The sequence below is a fragment of the Oncorhynchus keta genome, chromosome 1, assembly GCF_023373465.1.
Source record: "Oncorhynchus keta strain PuntledgeMale-10-30-2019 chromosome 1, Oket_V2, whole genome shotgun sequence".
In the NCBI taxonomy this organism is placed as follows: domain Eukaryota; kingdom Metazoa; phylum Chordata; class Actinopteri; order Salmoniformes; family Salmonidae; genus Oncorhynchus; species Oncorhynchus keta.
Genome location: NC_068421.1, coordinates 74,236,729 through 74,256,651, shown reverse-complemented (window position 1 = coordinate 74,256,651; position 19,923 = coordinate 74,236,729). Strand labels below are relative to the sequence as shown.

Here is a 19,923-nt window from a genome sequence, read left to right as displayed (position 1 = left end):
TTCCATGTCAGATTGACGTAGTTTATTCAGATGAATGTGCATCCAGGCTGCTTCTGTTTTTAGAGCTGTAATTCTACATGCAGTTAGAGCCAGTCTTCTCGGGGGCTGTGTTCCAAATGGAAACATATTACCTATACGTAGTCTGGGCTCTGATCAAAAGTAGTACACTATATGGGAATAAGGTGTAATTTGGGACGCGGTCTCGGAGGGAGCCATTAACAGGTCAACAGAGTCTCCTCATCAGACATATAACAGCTGACAACAGTCATAAAGCCCAGCCCACAGTCTACAGTACAGTACTAGGCTTTTTGCTGTAGTGTATCTAACATGTATATCTTACACTGTTAACCCCAGGAAATCTTAAGTTTTATTATATACTGCCGGAAGGAACTATTGGAGCAACGTCAACTTACCAACATTACGACCACGAATACAACTTTCCTGAAGCAGATCCTCTGTTTGGACCACCATCCAGGACAATGGATCGGATCCCAGTAGGCGACCCAAAACAACGCTGCCGCAGAAGAGGCAGAAGGAGCGGTCTTCTGGTCAGGCTCCGTAGACGGGCACACCGCCCACCGCTCCCGAGTATACTACTCGCCAATGTCCAGTCTCTTGACAACAAGGTAGACGAAATTCGAGCAAGAGTTGCCTTACAGAGAGACATCAGAGATTGTAACATTCTTTGTTTCACGGAAACATGGCTCACTCGGGATGCGTTATCAGAGTCAGTACAGCTACCCGGTTTCTTCACGCATCGCGCTGACAGAAACAAACATCTCTCCGGTAAGAAGAAGGGAGGGGGTGTATGCCTTATGATTAACGAGTCATGGTGTGATCATAACAACATACAGGAACTCAAGTCCTTTTGTTCACCTGACCTAGAATTCCTTACGATCAAATGCCGACCGCATTATCTACCAAGAGAATTCTCTTCGATCATAATTACAGCCATGTATATCCCCCCAAGCAGACACCTCAACGGCCCTGAAAGAACTTCATTGGACTCTATGTAAACTGGTTTCCAGTTTACATAGAGGAAATGGACACCTGCATTTATTGTAGCTGGGGATTTTAACAAGGCTAATCTGAAAACAAGGCTCCCTAAATTTTATCAGCATATTGAATGTTTGACCCGGGCTGGCAACACCCTGGATCATTGCTACTCTAGCTTCTGCGACGCATACAAAGCCCTCCCTCGCCCTCCTTTCGGCAAATCTGACCACGACTCCATTTTGTTGCTCCTAGACTATAGACAGAAACTCAAACAGGAAACGCCCGTGCTCAGGTCTATTCAACGCTGGTCCAACCAATCTGATTCCACGCTTCAAGATTGCTTCGATCACGTGGACTGGGATATGTTCCGGTTAGCATTGATATATACGTTGATAGGGTGAGTGAGTTTATTAGCAAGTGCATCGGTGATGTGGTACCCACGGTGACCATTAAATCCTTTGCCAACCAGAATCCGTGGATTGATGGCAGCATTCGCGCAAAACCACTGCTTTTAATCATGGCAAGGCGACCGGAAACATGACCAAATACAAACAGTGTAGCTATTCCCTCTGCAAGGCAATCAAACAAGCTAAGCGTTAGTATAGAGACAAAGTAGAGTCGCAATTCAACAGCTCAGACACGAGATGTATGTGGCAGAGTCTACAGTCAATCACGGACTACAAAAAGAAAACCAGCCCCGTCGTGGACACTCATGTCTTGCTCCCATACAAACTAAACAACTTCTTTGATCGCTTTGAGGACAATGCAGTACCACTGACACTGCCCCCTACCAAAACCTGCGGGCTCTCCTTCACCAAGGCCAACGTGAATAAAACAATTTAAACGTGTTAACCTTGGCAAGGATGCCGGCCCAGTTGGCATCCCCAGCCGTGTCCTCAGAGCATGCGCAGACCAGCTGGCTGGTGTTTTGGGACATATTCAATCAATCCCTATCCCAGTCTGCTGTTTCCACATGCTTCAAGAGGGCCATCCATTGTTCCTGTTCACGAGAAAGCTAAGGTAACTGAGCTAAACGACTATCGCCCCGAAGCACTCACTTCTGTCATCATGAAGTGCTTTGAGAGACTAGTCAAGGATCATATCACCTCCACCCTACCTGACACCCTAGACCCACTCCAATTGGCTTACCGCCCCAATAGGTCCACAGATGACGCAATCGCAACCACACTGCACACTGCCCTAACCCATCTGGAAAAGAGGAATACCTATGTAAGAATGCTGTTCATCGATTACAGCTCAACATTTAATATGATAGTAACCCCCAAACATGTCATTAAGACCCTGGGTCTCGACCCCGCCCTGTGCAACTGGGTCCTGGACTTTCTGACTGGCCGCCCCAGTTGGTGAGGGTAGGAAACAACATCTCCACCCCGTGATCTTCAACACTGGGGCCCCACAAGGGTGTGTTCTCAGCCCTCTCCCATACTCCCTTTTCACCCATGACTGTGTGGCCATGCACTCAATCATCAAGTTTGCAGACAACACTACAGTGGTAGGCTTGATTACCAACAACGACGGGACGGCCTATAGGGAGGAGGTGAGGGCCCTCAGAGTGTGGTGTCAGGAAAATAACCTCTCACTCAACGTCAACAAAACAAAGAAGATGATCGTGGACTTCAGGAAACAGCAGAGGGAGCACCCCCCTATCCACATCGACGGGACAGTAGTGGAGAAGGTGGAAAGTTTTAAGTTCCTCGGCGTACACATCACGGACAAACTGAAATAAATCCATTAAAAATCCTACAATATGATTTTCTGGATTTTTTTTCAGATTTTTATCTGTCATAGTTGAAGTGTTCCTATGATGAAAATTACAGGCCTCTCTCATCTTTTTAAGTGGGAGAACTTGCACAATTGGTGGCTGACTAAATACTTTTTTGCCCCACTGTATGTACATATTCTTAATCATTCCTTTACACTTGTGGGTATAAGGTAGTTGTTGTGAAATTGTTAGATTACTTGTTAGATATTACTGTATTACTGCACGGTCGGAACTAGAAGCACAAGCATTTCACTACACTCGCATTAACATCTGCTAACCATGTGTATGTGACCAATACAATTTGATTTGATTTGTTAGACATGGGATCTTTCCCACTGTGAAGAGGGAAGGGGATAGGACTCCTCCCTGGTGACTGTTCAGGGATACTTTAATGTACCCTCAGTATCATATATTCACATAAACAGATTTTGTCATTTTCATCTAAATAGTTTATGTGAGATTTTCTTAATGGCCTTGGCAAGCTACACATATACACGTGAGTCATACGTGAGTCCTATTCAGACACATTCACTCTAACAATGAAGTGACTGTACCAGATTAGCTGTCTGTCTGTGGAGTTCCACTCTGGTCCTTAGCTATGGCAAAGTAAGGTAAGTGTTGGGTTGTGTGTTTGAGTGACAGCTCCAGGCCCTCTGGCTGTGCGCAGATCGAGTTGCCTTGTACATCCTATCTGTTAGCCTGTCTGCACTTAGCCATAACCAGATCCCCAGGAGCCTCTGCCTGCCTCAGTTTCACGTACCCGGGAGCCTCTGCTCTCCTCAGGTTCAGGTACCCAGGAGCCTCTGCTCTCCTCAGGTGCAGGTACCCAAGAGCCTCTGCTCTCCTCAGGTTCAGGTACCCAGGAGCCTCTGCTCTCCTCAGGTTCAGGTTAGCTCCACCGGGACGCCTCATTAACATGCCACCATGGAACCCAGACACACAATGACTGGACAATGAGATGGGACAGGGTGAAAGAAAGGATGTACACCCACTCTTCCTGTCCTGCACACTGTCTGTGCTTCACTCTGCCAGTTTGTCCTGTAGGAGGATGTGGAGGAGGAGGAAGAGGAGGAGGAGGAGGTGAAACTCCATCATACTGCATGCAGCCACATCTCCCCTGCTTAAAGCACCATCCTCATGACTAGAGCCACACTTGCCTCATCATACTCTCACTGGTCTGACTGTCTGTCTGACACAAACACTATGACACTGTGAGGGCTGAGCTAGTGGAGACAGCTAGCAGCTTCCAGAGAGTTGGAGAGATGGTGCTGTGTGGTGGATATATGGAGTAACAGAAACTATAGTAACACCTCGACCCAGACCTTCTTTACACTGTTCCCCCATTAGAGAGCTTGTTTCCTGGGGCTAATGGGCCATGCATCAGCTCTGCTACACACACACACACACACACACACACACACACACACACACACACACACACACACACACACACACACACACACACACACACACACACACACACACACACACACACACACACAGCTCTGCCAAGGCCTCGTTTCCTGGTCCCCCATTCTAGGGTCCACAGACAGACACGGATGGGCCCTGGAACCGTTGGAGTTTAGCCCTGCTCTGTCTGGTAAACACACTGTTGCTGTTGGCCCACTGCACCCTCCTAACCTCCAGCCTTTTAAAATCCAGACATTCTGTTGGTAAACATGCTCCGCAACACTCCCTGTCAATCAGAAGTACTGAGTAATGAAAGAATACCAACTCTAACATGAAATGAAAGATGGACACAGCAAATCAAGCCAATGTAATTTCAGGAGGGGACAATTACAATCCGAAAGAGGGCATGTTTCCATGTCTTTAGGGAATTTGGCTGTATGACTTTGTCTGTGTCTCCATTGCATATGGTGTTATCGTGCCTCTTTGTTTGACTAGTTTGATCTGAAACACATCTCTGTTCTCTCTGGCCTTTTGATGGAGCAACATTGTAAAGTTTAGATGTTGGAATGTGCTCTTTCTCTGTTTGCCAAGTCTTCCTCATTTTCCCTCTCTTTTCTTTCTTTTATTACATTATTTGAACTTGGTGTGTGAATTGATTAATGATGCCAGAGGAGATGGCTGCCGTTTTACGGGCTCGTAACCAATTGTGCTATTGTGTGTTTTTTTTCCACGTTATGTGTAACTTATTCTCTTATGACCAAAAAGAGCTTCTGGATATCAGAACAGCGATTACTCACCTCGTACTGAACAAAGATGGTTTCTTTAATGAGTCTAATGCGAAGGATTTACTTCAGACACCGGACAAGGCCCAAATCCCCATCATTCGCATGAAGAAGAGACAGAGATACTGTATAATGGTCATAGGTCAGGGTGCCTTGTAACAATCAGATGGCGAGTGAGTAACCCGCCTCTACTATCAGTCCTATTAGCCAACATGCAATCATTGGACAATAAACTGGATGAGATCCGATTTAAGCCCATCCTACCAACGGGACATTAACTGTAATATCTTATGTTTCACTGAGTTGTGTCTGAACGACAACATGGATAACATAGAGATGGCTGGGTTCTCCGTGCTTCGGCAAGATAGAACAGCTGTCTCCGGTAAAACAAGGGTTGGCGGTCTTTCTATTTGTCAATAACAGCTGGTGCACGAAATATAATATTAATGAAGTCTTGAGGTTTTGCTCGCCTGAGGTAGATAAGCTGTAGACCACACTATTTGCTATTTTTCATCTATACTTTTCGTAGCTGTCTATTTACCACCACAAACCGATGCTGGCAATAAGACTACACTCAACAAGCTTTATAAGGCCATAAGAAAACAAGACAATGCTCATGCAGAAGTGACGCTCCTAGTGGCCGGGGACTTTAATGCAGGCAAACTTAAATCCATTTTACCTAATTTCTACCAGCATGTTACATGTGCAACAAGAGGGGAAAAAACTATAGACCACCTTTACTCCACACACAGAGATGCATAGAAAGCTCTCCCTCCATTTCGCAAATATGAGCATAACTCTATCTTCCTGATTTCTATTGGCAATCAACAACTAAAGCACGAAGTACCAATACATATGGAAGTGGTCAGATGATGCAGATGCTAAACTACAGGAGTGTTTTTCTAGCACAGACTGGAATATGTTCCTGGATTATTCCGATGGCATTGAGGAGTACATCACATCAGTCACTGGCTTCATCAATAAGTGCATTGATGACGTCGTCCCCACAGTGACCATACGTACATACCCCAACCAGAAGCCATGGATTACAGGTAACATTGAGCTAAAGGGTAGAGCTGCCAATTTCAAGGGGTGGGACTCTGATCAGGAAGCTTATTAGAAATCCCTCTATGCCTTCCAACAAACCATCAAAAAGGCAATAAAGGGCTAAGATTGAGTCCTACTACACCGGCTCCAAAGCTCGCCGGATGTGGCAGGGCTTGCAAACTATAACAGACTACAAAGGGAAGCACAGCTGTGCACTGCCTAGTGACACAAGCCTACCAGACGAGCTAAATTACTTCTATGCATGCTTCGAGACATGTAACACTGAATGAGAGCACCAGCAGTTCCGGACGACTGTGTGATCACTCTCTCTATAGAGGTCAGCATTCATAAGGCCCAGGGCCAGACGGATTACCAAGACGTGTACTCAGAGCATGCCCTGATCAATTGGCAAGTGTCTTCACTGACATTTTCAACCTGTCCCTGTCTGAGTCTGTAATACCAACATGTTTCAAGCAGACCACCATAGTCCCTGTGCCCAAGAACACCAAGGGAACCTGCCTAAATGACTACCGATACGTAGCACACACGTCTGTAGTCATGAAGAGCTTTGAAAGGGTGTTCATGGCTCACATCAACAGCATCCTCCCAGACACCCTAGACCCACTCCAATTTGCATACCGCACCAACAGATCCATAGATGACGCAACCTCTATTGCACTCTATATTGCCCTTTCCCACCTGGACAAAAGGTACACCTATGTGAGAATGCTGTTCATTGACTACAGTTCATCGTTCAACACCATAGTGCCCACAAAGCTCATCACTAAGCTAAGGACCCTGGGACCGCACACACCTCCCTCTGCAACTGGATCCTGGACTGACGAGCCGCCCCCATATGGTAAGGGTAGGTAACAACACATCTGCCACGCTTATCTTCAACGCGGGGGCCCCTAAGGGGTGCGTGCTCAGTCCCCACCTGTACTCCCTGTTCACCCATGACTGCATGGCCAAGCACGACTCCAACACCATCATTAAGTTTGCCTGATTACGGACAAAGATGAAACAGCCTATAGGGAGGAGGTCAGAGACCTGACAGTGTGGTGCCAGGATAACAACCTCTCCCTCAATGTGAGCAAGGAAGGCCGAGCATTCCCCCATTCTCATCAATGGGGCTGTCATGAAGAGGGCACGAAACACCTTTTCCCCCTCAGGAGACTGAAAAGATTTGGCATGGGTCCTCAGACCCTCAAAAAATGATACAGCTGCACCATCGAGAGCATCACCGCCTGGTATGGCAAATGCTCGGCCTCCGACCTCAAGGCACTACAGAGGGTAGGACCTCTATACCAGGCTGTGTCAGGGGATGGCCCAAAAAATTGCCATTACTTCGCCACCCTAGTGTCATGCGGTACAGGAGCAGTACAGGAGCTTCTCTTCTAGGTCCAAAATGCTTCTTAACGTCGACCCCCAAGCCATAAGACTCCTGAACAGTTAACCAAATGGCTACCCAGACTATTTGCATTGACCCCCCCCATTTTTACATTGCTGCTACTCTCTGTTTATTATCAATGCATAGTCACTTTACCTCTACCTACATGTATATATTACCTCGACTAACCTGTGCCCCCCCCCCCCCCGCACATAGACTCTACTGGTTCCCCCTGTAGCTCAGTTGGTAGAGCATGGCGCTTGTAACGCCAGGGTAGTGGGTTCGATCCCGGGACCACCCATACGTAGAATGTATGCACACATGACTGTAAGTCGCTTTGGATAAAAGCGTCTGCTAAATGGCATATATTATTATTATTATTATTATTATAGCCTTGTTACTGTTATTTTATTGTTGCTCATTAATTATTAGTTATTTTTTATATTTTCTTCATTGTTTTCCTTTTTATTTATTTATTGTTTACTTCAGTTTATTTATTAAACACTTTCTTAACACTTATTTTTTCTTAAAACTGCATTGTTGGTTAAGGGCTTGTATGTAAGCATTGTTGGTTAAGGGCTTGTATGTAAGCATTATTGGTTAAGGGCTTGTATGTAAGCATTGTTGGTTAAGGGCTTGTATGTAAGCATTGTTGGTTAAGGGCTTGTATGTAAGCATTATTGGTTAAGGGCTTGTATGTAAGCATTGTTGGTTAAGGGCTTGTATGTAAGCATTATTGGTTAAGGGCTTGTATGTAAGCATTGTTGGTTAAGGGCTTGTATGTAAGCATTGTTGGTTAAGGGCTTGTATGTAAGCATTGTTGGTTAAGGGCTTGTATGTAAGCATTGTTGGTTAAGGGCTTGTATGTAAGCATTGTTGGTTAAGGGCTTGTATGTAAGCATTGTTGGTTAAGGGCTTGTATGTAAGCATTGTTGGTTAAGGGCTTGTATGTAAGCATTGTTGGTTAAGGGCTTGTATGTAAGCATTGTTGGTTAAGGGCTTGTATGTAAGCATTGTTGGTTAAGGGCTTGTATGTAAGCATTGTTGGTTAAGGGCTTGTATGTAAGCATTGTTGGTTAAGGGCTTGTATGTAAGCATTTCACTGTAAGGTTTACACATGTTGTATTCGGCCAATGTGACAAATATCATTTTATTTGATTTAAATCTCTATCTTTTTCCTTTTTGTCTCTCTGTATATCCCTCTCCCCCCTCTCTCTCCCATTCAATTCAATTCAAAAAGCTTTATTGGCATGGGAAATATGTTTACATTGACAAAGCAAGTGAAATAAATAATAAACAAAAGTGAAATAAACAATAAAAAATGTACATTATACTCACAAGTTTCAAAGGAATAGACACATTTCAAATGCCATATTATGGCTATGTACAGTGTGTTATGATGTGCAAATCTCGTTCTCTTTCTCTCTCTCTCTCTCTCTCTCTCTCTCTCTCTCTCTCTCTCTCTCTCTCTCTCTCTCTCTCTCTCTCTCTCTCTCTCTCTCTCTCTCTCTCTCTCTCTCTCTCTTTGCTCTCTCTCTCTCTCTCTCTCTCTAATTGTTAATTGGAACCATGGCCAGCCCAATATTGGCTTTGATGCAAAGACAGATGGTGTTGTTTTCTACACAACAGCTCTCCCTGCCAGTACACACACACACACACACACACACACACACACACACACACACACACACACAAGGAGTTTGATTAGCTATCCAGGAGCCAGTCTTGAGAGACCAGATCAAATCACCCACAAAACCATTTATCTCATTTATACAATCTGCATTAGAGCACGCTCCTATTATCTCACATCCCCTCTCTGTCTCTCCAAACAGACATGGTGTTTTCTCAGGTTGTGCTTTACTGTGGGTGTTGCTTAGGTAGTAGGATTGCAGCTCTCTGATAATGAATATAAAATATTTGGCATGGCGTCTCTCCTCTCCCCTCACCACAACTGGCACATATGGAAGTAATATGTAGACTCACACACATAGGCAGAGAGGCCAGGAAACCAACCACAGGCAAATATGCTTTTAAAACGCCACAGACCATGCAGGGTACTGGGCAGCATGCACATGTTATTGTTGGGTTTTAAACTTTGCGGAGAGAAGCAAGGGACCAATGTTACAGTAAGCAGGCTTAGCTCTCTATGGCTGTTAGGTAAACATGAGTGGATTGTCAAAAAATCTCTTTGAAAGTGTGGGTAGTATTTAATCGTGTCACGTTGCATGTTCTGCTGAACAGTTGAGGATGCCAAATGCTTTTTCAACAGATATGACCCTTCCAATTGTGTTATAGCCATGGAAATTAGGTTAGCACGCTTGCCAGAGGCGAGTATTTTTCATATTGGGCTTGTAGAAAATGTTCCAGACTAGAGTTCCATCCCTGGTTATACTCAAGTACCCTTATATTTGGCTTTGAACTGCCCAAGAACTCCTCATTGGAGATTAACTCCATGCTCAGTTTGGTAGAATGAGGTTATCTTTTGGCTTTGCAAAGTTCCCCGGCGCTCACCTCTGAGTGCAGACCTGAGCTGATTCCAGACCAACAGAAAGAGGCCAGACAGACAGACAGGCCATGCTTGGGTGCGTTAGGTGTTAAGGCATATGATACAGCGAACCCAGGACTAAGGTAGTCTGTTTGTCTGTCTGTCTGGGTCTGTTTGTGAGCAGAGGAAATATAAACAACAATGATTTATGTGTTCAGGGATAAAGTTTAGGAATAAGGCCCTTTCTCTCTCTGCATGTTTAGTCATATCCTCCTCTTCTTTTCAGGGAGAACGGGGTGATAAGAAGCACAAGGCAACGAGCAGCGTACATGCCTATGACAGTAGGCACAATATAAAGACAAAAATGTATGTTCTGTGAATTGTATGAATCATTGAGTTAATCGTCACATTGTGTCAGTCATTGATGTCTATGCATATAGCACTACGTTGAAGTATTGTTGATACTCTGGGAGTGGAAAAATTAAGAATAGCATTGCTTTTACATTTTCAAGCAGTTCTCATGCAAGTGCTGGCTTCACAGTTTGTGTTCTTGTAAAAGTGGATGCTAGTGGCAATTACTTTCTTCAAACTTTCAAGTCTTTGATAAAAACATTACTCATATATTCCATTTTTTTTTAAATCTCAAAATCCCTCCTCTCTCTCTTTCTTTCTCTCTCTCTTTCCCTCAGCTAACTGGTCGAATCCGAAAGTGGGTCTCTCCGAGTCTCTTCTTTCATATTCCCATATCATATTATTGAGGTGTCAAATCACCATGTAAAGGCCTGGAGCTAATTTGGGGTTTCAGGCTTCCCCCACTAATTCTTTAAGACTAATTACAGTCATATTTCCACAATTAAATTGATAAACTCTGCTGAGCTTGGGAAGGTTTCCCAAAGTAAACCCCTTCCTCCTCTTCCTCCTTCCCTCTCTTTGCTCAGCGTTCCTCCATTGCTCTATTTCACTTTTGATAGCTTAGGTGAGGCAGTCAGGCAATGGCACGGTGCTCCATCTTTCTCTACTTAAGTTTTTTTTTTTTTTTCCATAGTCTTAGTAAACGTTATTGCTAAAAATAAATATCTACCCTCGCGGTGAATTCTTCGACAGTGTTCGTCTCCCTGGTTTTGGAATTTATTATCTGTGGTGACAATGCCAGGAACATAGAGGAGAGGCCAGGGGTCAGGCAGATAGTGTTGGCTAGTGTTTGTGTGTGTTTGCGTACGTGCGTGTGTGTGTGTTTGGGGAATGGAGAACCTCTCTGTCTGGAGCTCCAAATAGGGATGGAGAGATAACAGAGATAATGTAACTAATTTTCACACAAACAAATGGACACCATGATCTGAAAAATTAACTAACGTTGCAGTAGATTCTTGTGTTTTTGCTTTCCTCTCCCCCCTCTTTGTAAAATTCCTATTAACCAAAATCTGGGGAAGGCAACAAAGTGTGAATGATCGTAATGATCCTATATGTCCACCTATGCTTTAGGGAAATGGTCCATTCAGCACTACGCTCTATCAATTTAGTTCTATGAGTTAATGTTTTAATTTGGCCTGCCAGGCAGCATGTTGTCAGCTGCCCCCCACTTTACATTGGAGGCCTTGGTAATAAGAATGACAAGTATGGAAATATAATGAGGTAGGCTATCTAGACGAGACTATGTGTTGGAGCCGCCGACTGGCCTGGGATGCTCAGCCCTGCTCACAGTTGTACTACAGTCAGTAGTAGGTTTTTCAGCGCATGTGAATGTTTATCCCTCTGAAATGAAGCATATGGGTCGAGGTCCATTAAGAACCAAAAGGGGTGGTCTCTTTTTCTCTGCACATGCACACACACACTCACACATGCCAAGTTTGTATCTTTCCCTCCATCCCTTCCTCAATCCCTCCTTCCCTTTCTGTCAGAAGACAAACCAGCATTTCATTGTGGGCTCAGCTCACATTTTCTTCTTCTGCTTTTGACTCTGCATATTACAGCTGGGTTTTGTGCTCTCACACTTTTTTACCTACCTAGGCTTAGGCTGCGTCTCATTGTATCATCCCACTCTCAGCCGGCTCTAATATGGCAAAATGATCTACTTTGAGATGATCCCCAATGGCAACGCCAAACAAACATACTGCATTGATAAAAGTTGTCTCTTTCTTTTGTACCTCTGAGTTATTGTGTGTGTGTGTGTGTGTGTGTGAGCATGCATACACAGACACGCGCATCTTGCACATGTGTTACCTATGAAGACAGATAAGTGTTTGTGCAAATGCAATCACGTGCGTGTGTGTATCTGCTAGCTACATTCATGACAGACAGCTCCATACTACTCCAGGTGTTTGCTGCCATTTTGATAAACAGTAGAAACAAGACACCTTATTGTGCAAGGGGACCTTGTGTGAAAATAAGGAGAGAACATTGCGAGGTCTTAAAATAATGAATGGGGATGGTGTGAAAGATGTGTTTGCGCAAAGTTTAGATGGAAGTTTTACATTTGGAAAGGTCTGTTCATCTCTTTTTTTGTTTGCCTCTCTGCAGGCCTTTACTTTTATTGTCTCGAATTTGTTCTTTTCCCAAAAAGTGGATGAACATATCAATACAGAATGGAGTTATGTGCATATCTTTATCAACGAAGAAGTCGTCGTGAGTGAAAGTCTTGAAACCATGAGCCCAATAGAAAATACAGCTTCTGAACAGTATATCACAGCTACCTTGTGGTAGCTTACCATTTTATGTCCTCCGTAACACTATACATGTAGTTCCTTCAGTAGCTGAAATGGAGACTGCAAAAAATAATAAAAAGTTATTTGATGTAGATTAGACTATCAAAAATCATCCCTATAATATTAAATCAATGCTTATTGCTCTCTGGACTAGATATACCGATACTGTAAATCCCCACACCATATTACTGTTCCTATGGTATCTCTGTGTTTTGTCTCCCTAGGTCCATAATGCTTTAGAGTCTCTTAGCACCGGTTTCCCACACACTGATTAAGCCTTAGTCTCTCTAGACAGCTGAGTTGCCTCCCACCATTTTCAAATGTTCCAGCTAGGGTCAGGTTTTTCGACACTAATTAAGCCTTGTTCTAAACTAAAAATAATTTCCAATGGAGATTCTCCATTGAGCTTGCTATTTAGTCCAGGACTAGGTTTTATTTGTGGCTGGGAAACCGGGCCATAGTGTCATACAGAAACCTACTGTATCACAGTCATTCTGTGGAATCCTTACCTTCAGCTCTTTTCTCTCACCGGCAAAGTGATGTTCCTCTGTGGTTCCTTTAGCCCTGAGACAAGGCTGTAGACTCCTATAACTGACTATGAGTCTTATTACACCTACTGTAATGCCATAGCAGCCTACAGCCATGTCTTGGGGCTATTTCTTCTGACGTACAGTGTCTGTCTGTAATCTCATTGTGTCTCTCAACCCTCCAGCTATCTGAAACCTCAGTGGTCCAATTCCCTGTGTCTTGTGTTGTGCTGATACATAGCTGTAGACTCCTACAGTATGACTCCTAACACACTACAGCCATGTCTCAGGGTTATGTCTCTTGATGAAAAGTGCACTGTATGTCTGTCTGTAAAGCCATGGTGTCTCTCTTACTGACTGTCTATAACATTGTTGTATCTCTCCTTCCTCCAGGTATCTGGGGGATCTGATGTCCACTTCCCTCCAGGGAACTTCTCCCTCCACTGTCATGTTCAGAAGGAGGTACTTCCCCATGGCAACGAACACCTCCTCAACTGGGCCACCAAGAAGTACAGAGCCGTTACCTCCTTCTCCGAACTCAAGATTTCCCTGGACATCTACATCAAAGTGGGAGAAGGTGTGTTTTACTGTTAGAGGGACAGTATGGAAAAAGGTGGTACCTAGAACCATAAAGGGATCTTTGGCTGTCCTTTCTGTAGGATAACCATTGGTTTCAGGTGAAACCATACATCAAAGTGGGAGAATGTGTGCCACATTCTCGTTTAGAATGCCTGGGGACTTTTACACCTAATTTCACTAACTGTATATTTTCTTTGCCTTGTGACAGGCCTTTTCTTCGCCACTAAACCTTAATTAAGGGGTTCCTACTCAGTCAGTCATTTTTAATGGAGGCCATACAGTAGCAGAGCACACACTCTGTTTTCTGACTTCTCAGTTCCACTAGCCAACCTTCAGGTGCACATAGAATTTCTTTATTTTGTAATCTGGCACCTTGCTTTCCTTGCTTGTCACTTTTCTTTTTTGACCATGAGCCCAGTCAGTGGAGTGAGGAAGAAGTGACTGATGGAAATGCGTAGTAGGTTTGTGAGGGATCGCTGCTCTGATTGCTGGCTTGTGTGTAGGCCTGCTGCCATATTTGAGGCCTGATAGACTAGTCCTGTGTACTCTGAGAAAAAGAGGGAAGTGGCAGAGTTGTACCAAAGTTGATGAAACAAGAACCAAATTTGTAGACTGAGGAGATCAAACATGGGACTGTTTCTTGCTATTCAAGTCTTCAAGCAGGTTTAGTCAAATACACGAGAGAGATCTATTTATCATATTATCTCCTACTTAACTCCTCAAGCTGCTGTTTAGTAAGATGATAGGGGCCTTGCTCCTCAACTTGTGTCTATAGGAAGATCTCTTCTGAGCAGCAAAGTTTGTAGTAAACTAAACTGTCGAAGGCATTAATGGGTTTAGGGAATGTGAGATGTTCCTTGATAACTATGAGCTGTAAGTGGAAAAAACTGTGAAGAGGTGTCTTGAGCAAAAGCAGACATTGGGGGCCTCATCTCCTCTCAACCAGTCAGTAGAGTTACTGTAATAGGGAGGCTGGCTGTTGGAAGTCCAGGGCTCCTCAAGGGATGTTGTGTGATTGATCCATTGAAGCCATGCTTCACTCCTTCCTTCACTGTTTCACTCCCCACTGGTCCTTTAGAAACCGAACCGACAGCACTTTCAACTTCGTCAACATCCAGATAGATAGTCGTTAACAGTTCTCCTATCTTTCAATGCAAGACAATATCACAGTTACTGCCAGGAGTGGAGTGGAGTAATGGCTCCATTACACATTGCAGCATTATGTCAAAATCAAATAAAATTCTATTGGTCACATACACATATTTAGCAGATATTATTTCGGGTGTAGCAAAATGCTTGTGTTCCTTGCTCCAACAGTGCAGTAATATCTATCAATTCACAACAGTACACACAAAGTAAAATAATGGAATTAAGAAATCTAGAAATATTAGGACTCCGACATTGCTCATCTTAATAGTTATATATTTTTTAATTCAATTATTTAACTTTTAGAAGTTTGTACACACCTACTCATTCCTGGGTTTTTCTTTCTTTTTTAAAATTTTAAACCAAAAACGTGTTAAATATTTTATATTTTTCAAAGTAGCCAACCTTTGCTTTGATGACATCTTTGCACACTATTGGCACTCTCTCAACCAGCTTCACCTGGAATGCTTTTCCAACAGTCTTGAAGGAGTTCTCACATATGCTGAGCACTTGTTGGCTGCTTTTCCTTCACTCTGCTATCCAACTCATCCCATGTCACGTTTTGGCCTTAGTTCCTTTTTTATGTCTTTATTTTAGTTGGTCAGGGCATGAGTTGGGGTGGGCATTCTGTTGTTTTCTATGTTTTGTTCTGTTGTTATGTTCTATGTGTTTGGCCTAGTATGGTTCTCAATCAGAGGCAGGTGTCAGTCATTGTCTCTGATTGGGAGCCATATTTAGGTAGCCTGTTTTCTATTGTGTTTTGTGGGTGGTTGTATCCTGTGTTTTCACCATATGGGACTGTTTCGGTCGTTTGTTTGTACTTTTGTTATTTTGTTGATTTATTAATTATATCATTATGGACACTTACCACGCTGCACATTGGTCTGATCCATGCTACTAGAAATTCTGTTACATCCTAAACCATCTCAATTTGGTTGAGGTCGTGTGATTGTGGAGGCTAGGTCATCTGATGCAGCACTCCATCACTTTCTTTCTTCTTAAAAGTTCATTTGTGTAATTTTGACCAAGGCACACCTGTTAATTGAAATGCATCCCAGGTGACTACCTCATGAAGCTGGCTGAGAGTGTGCAAAGCTGTCATCAAGGGTGGCTACTTTGAAGAATCTCAAGTATAAAATATTTACATTTGTTTAACACTTTTGGTTAAGACATGATTCCATGTTTGTTAGTTCTGATCTCTTCATTATTAGGGCTGGAAAAACCTTGGATCATTGCTATTCCAACTTCCGCGAAGCATATAAGGCCCTGCCCCGCTCTCCTTTCGGAAAAGCTGACCACGACTCCATTTTGTTGATCCCTGCCTACAGACAGAAACTAAAACAAGAAGCTCCCGCGCTGAGGTCTGTTCAACGCTGGTCCGACCAATCTGATTCCACACTCCAAGACTGCTTCCATCACGTGGACTGGGATATGTTCCGTATTGCGTCAGACAACAACATTGACGAATACGCTGAATCGGTGAGTGAGTTCATTAGAACGTGCGTTGAAGATGTCGTTCCCATAGCAACGATTAAAACATTCCCAAACCAGAAACCGTGGATTGATGGCAGCATTCGCGTGAAACTGAAAGCGCGAACCACTGCTTTTAATCAGGGCAAGGTGACTGGAAGGAAACATGACCGAATACAAACAGTGTAACTATTCCCTCCGCAAGGCAATCAAACAAGCTAAGCGTCAGTATAGAGACAAAGTAGAATCTCAATTCAACGGCTCAGACACAAGAGGTATGTGGCAGGGTTTACAGTCAATCACGGATTACAAAAAGAAAACCAGCCCCGTCACGGACCGGGATGTCTTGCTCCCAGGCAGACTAAATAACTTTTTTGCCCGCTTTGAGGACAATACAGTGCCACTGACACGGCCCGCAACTAAAACATGCGGACTCTCCTTCACTGCAGCCGACGTGAGGAAAACATTTAAACGTGTCAACCCTCGCAAGGCTGCAGTCCCAGACGGCATCCCCAGCCGCGACCTCAGAGCATGCGCAGACCAGCTGGCTAGTGTGTTTACGGACATATTCAATCAATCCCTATCCCAGTCTTTTGTTCCCACATGCTTCAAGAGGTCCACCATTGTTCCTGTTCCCAAGAAAGCTAAGGTAACTGAGCTAAACGACTACCGCCCCGTAGCACTCACTTCCGTCATCATGAAGTGCTTTGAGAGACTAGTCAAGGACCATATCACCTCCACCCTACCTGACACCCTAGACCCACTCCAATTTGCTTACCGCCCAAATAGGTCCACAGACGATGCAATCTCAACCACACTGCACACTGCCCTAACCCATCTGGACAAGAGGAATACCTATGTGAGAATGCTGTTCATCGACTACAGCTCGGCATTTAACACCATACAGTCTTGAGATAGAAGCTGTTTTTTAGTCTCTCGGTCTGAGCTTTGATGCTCCTGTTCTGACCTCACCTACTGGATGATAGCGGGGGGAACAGGCCTTGGCTGAGGTGGTTGATGTCCTTGATAATCTTTTCGGCCTTCATGTGACATCGGGTGCTGTAGGTGTCCTGGAGGGCAGGTAGTTTGCCCCCGGTGATGCGTTGGGCAGACTGCACCACCCTCTGGAGAGCGGGATACCAGGCAGTGATACAGCCTGATAGGATGCTCTCAATGGCCATCTGTCAACATTTGTAAGAGTCTTAGGGGCAAAATTAGGGGCAAAATATCTTCAGCCTCCTGAGGTTGAAGTTGCGCTGTTGCGCCTTCTTCACCACACTATCTGTGTGGGTGGACCATTTCAGACCATGTCAGTGATGTGTGTGCCTTGGAACTTGAAGCTTTTCACCTTCTTCACTGCTTCCCTGCTGTCTCATGGAGTCCACAATCAGCTTTTTGTTTTGTTGAAGTTGAGGGAGAGGTTATTTTCCTGGAACCACTCCGCAAGGTCCCTCACGTCCTCCCTGTAGGCTGTCTCGTCATTGTTGGTAATCAGGCCTACTACTGTTATGTCGTCTACAAACTTGATGATTGAGTTGGAGGCAGATTGAACAGGGAGTACAGGAGGGGGCTGTGGGTCCCCTGTGTTGAGGATCAGTGTAGTGGAGGTGAGGTTTCCTACCTTCAACACCAGGGACCGGCCCCTCAGGAAGTCCAGGACCCAGTTGCACGTGGTTCAGACCCAGGGTCCCTAGCTTAATGATGAGCTTGGAGGGTACTATGGTGTTGAAGGCTGAGCTGTAGTCAATGAACAGCATTCTTACATAGGTATTCCTCTTGTCCAGATGGGATAGAGCAGTGTGCAGTGTGATGACGATTGCATCGTCTGTGGGTCTTTTGGGTCGGTATGCAAATGGGAATTGGTCTAGGGTGTCAGGTAAGGTGGAGGTTATATGCGATTAGTCATTTAGTTCAGTTGCCTTTGCTTTCTTGGATACAGGAACAATGGTGGACATCTTGAAGCAAATGGGGATAGCTGACTGGGATAGAGAGAGATTGAATATGTCCGTAAACACTCCAGCCAGGATATGGCTAGGGATGCAATCTGGGCTGGCAGCCTTGCAAGGGTTAACACACTTAAATGTCTTACTCAGAGAATGAGAGCCCACACTCCTCAGGAGTGGCCTGTGTCGGTCGCATTGTGTTATCATCAAAACTGCTGAAGAAGGTGTTTAGCTTGTCCAGAAGCAAGATGTCCACGACGTGGCTGGTTTTCCCTTTGTAGTCCGTGATTGTCTGGAGTCCCTGCCACATAGATCTCGTGTTGAATTACAACTCCACTTTGTCTCTGTACTGACGTTTTGCTTGTTTGATTGCCTTACGGAGTGCATAACTGCACTGTTTTTTATTCAACCATATTCCCGGTCACCTTGCAATGGTTAAATGCGGTGGTTCGTGGTTTCAGTTTTGCGTGAATGCTGCCATCTATCCATGCTTTTTGATTTGGGAAGATTTTAACAGTCAGTGGGAACAACATCCCCTACACACTTCCTGATTAACTCAGTCACTGTGTCAGTGTATACGTCAATGATATTCTCAGAAGCAACCCAGAACATATCCCAGTACACATGCTCAAATAAAATCTTGAAGCATGGATTCTGATTGGTCAGACCAGCGTTGAATAGACCTTAGCCTAGGTACTTCCTGTTTGAGTGTCTGCCTATAGGAAGGGAGGAGAAGAATGGAGTCGTGATCTGATTTGCCAAACTGAGGTTGGGGGAGGGCCTTTGTTTCTCTCCCTTCTGGGATGGCTACAATGGTCAATAGTTTTTGAAGTGCGAGTTGTACAGGCAATGTGTTAATAGAACTTCTGTATCTTTTTCTTCAGATTCATTTTTTAAAAGCCCCCAGCTACAATAAATGCGTCTTCAAGATTTGTGGTTTTCAGTTTGCACAAAGTCAGGTGTAGTTCCTTGAGGGCTGTCGTGGTATCGGCTTGAAGGGGAATATACACGGCTGGTACTATAACCAAAGATAAATCTCTTGGGAGGTAATACGGTCTGCATTTGATTGTGAGGTCGGTATTCTAGGTCGGGTGAACAAAAGGACTTGAATTCCTGAACGTTATCAGAATCACACCACGAGTAGTTAATCATGAAACATACACCTCAGGCCTTTGTTTTGTGCTCTCCATGTTCTGTGCTCTCCATGTTCTTAGTCACTTGGAGGAGAGGAGAGAGACACACACACACACACACACACACACACTCATCCTCAGCTCTTCAAAGTGTCATGAGGAGGTTTGGAGAGGAAGGTGCCAAACTTTTACTTTATATTCTCTAAACCTCACTACTGTCCAAGACCTTGTTTGCCAAATAAGGAAGCATCTGTCTTGTGATTCCTCTAAAAAAATGGAGAAGAGATTGCATGCCTGGGCAGTTGGATGGAGTATAATAATATTTAGAATGGTGGGAAACCTGACAGAAATTACTGATTGGACGTGTTTATGACTGATATTGTTCAAAATGTATTTTCAAAACATATTGGCCTTAATTTTGTCAGAACCTGAATAATAGTGTTCAATGCTAAACCTGTCTGTATGTCCCTGTCTTTTACCAGCAATCCCAAAGTGTTTAGATTAGAGGCCGACCGATTAAATCGGAATGG

The 19,923-nt window shown here is 44.2% G+C and overlaps 1 protein-coding gene across 2 annotated transcripts in view; it reads left to right on the top strand.

The window, feature by feature from the left end:
* Positions 1 to 19,923, top strand: part of LOC118384066 (transforming growth factor beta receptor type 3-like) — a 143,685-nt gene that overhangs the window by 77,597 nt on the left and 46,165 nt on the right. For both annotated transcript variants that reach the window (XM_035770443.2, XM_052460748.1), the window contains exon 5: positions 13,516 to 13,699. In XM_035770443.2, the coding sequence (XP_035626336.2) occupies positions 13,516 to 13,699 (184 nt within the window). The remainder of the gene's footprint in view (positions 1 to 13,515; positions 13,700 to 19,923) is intronic.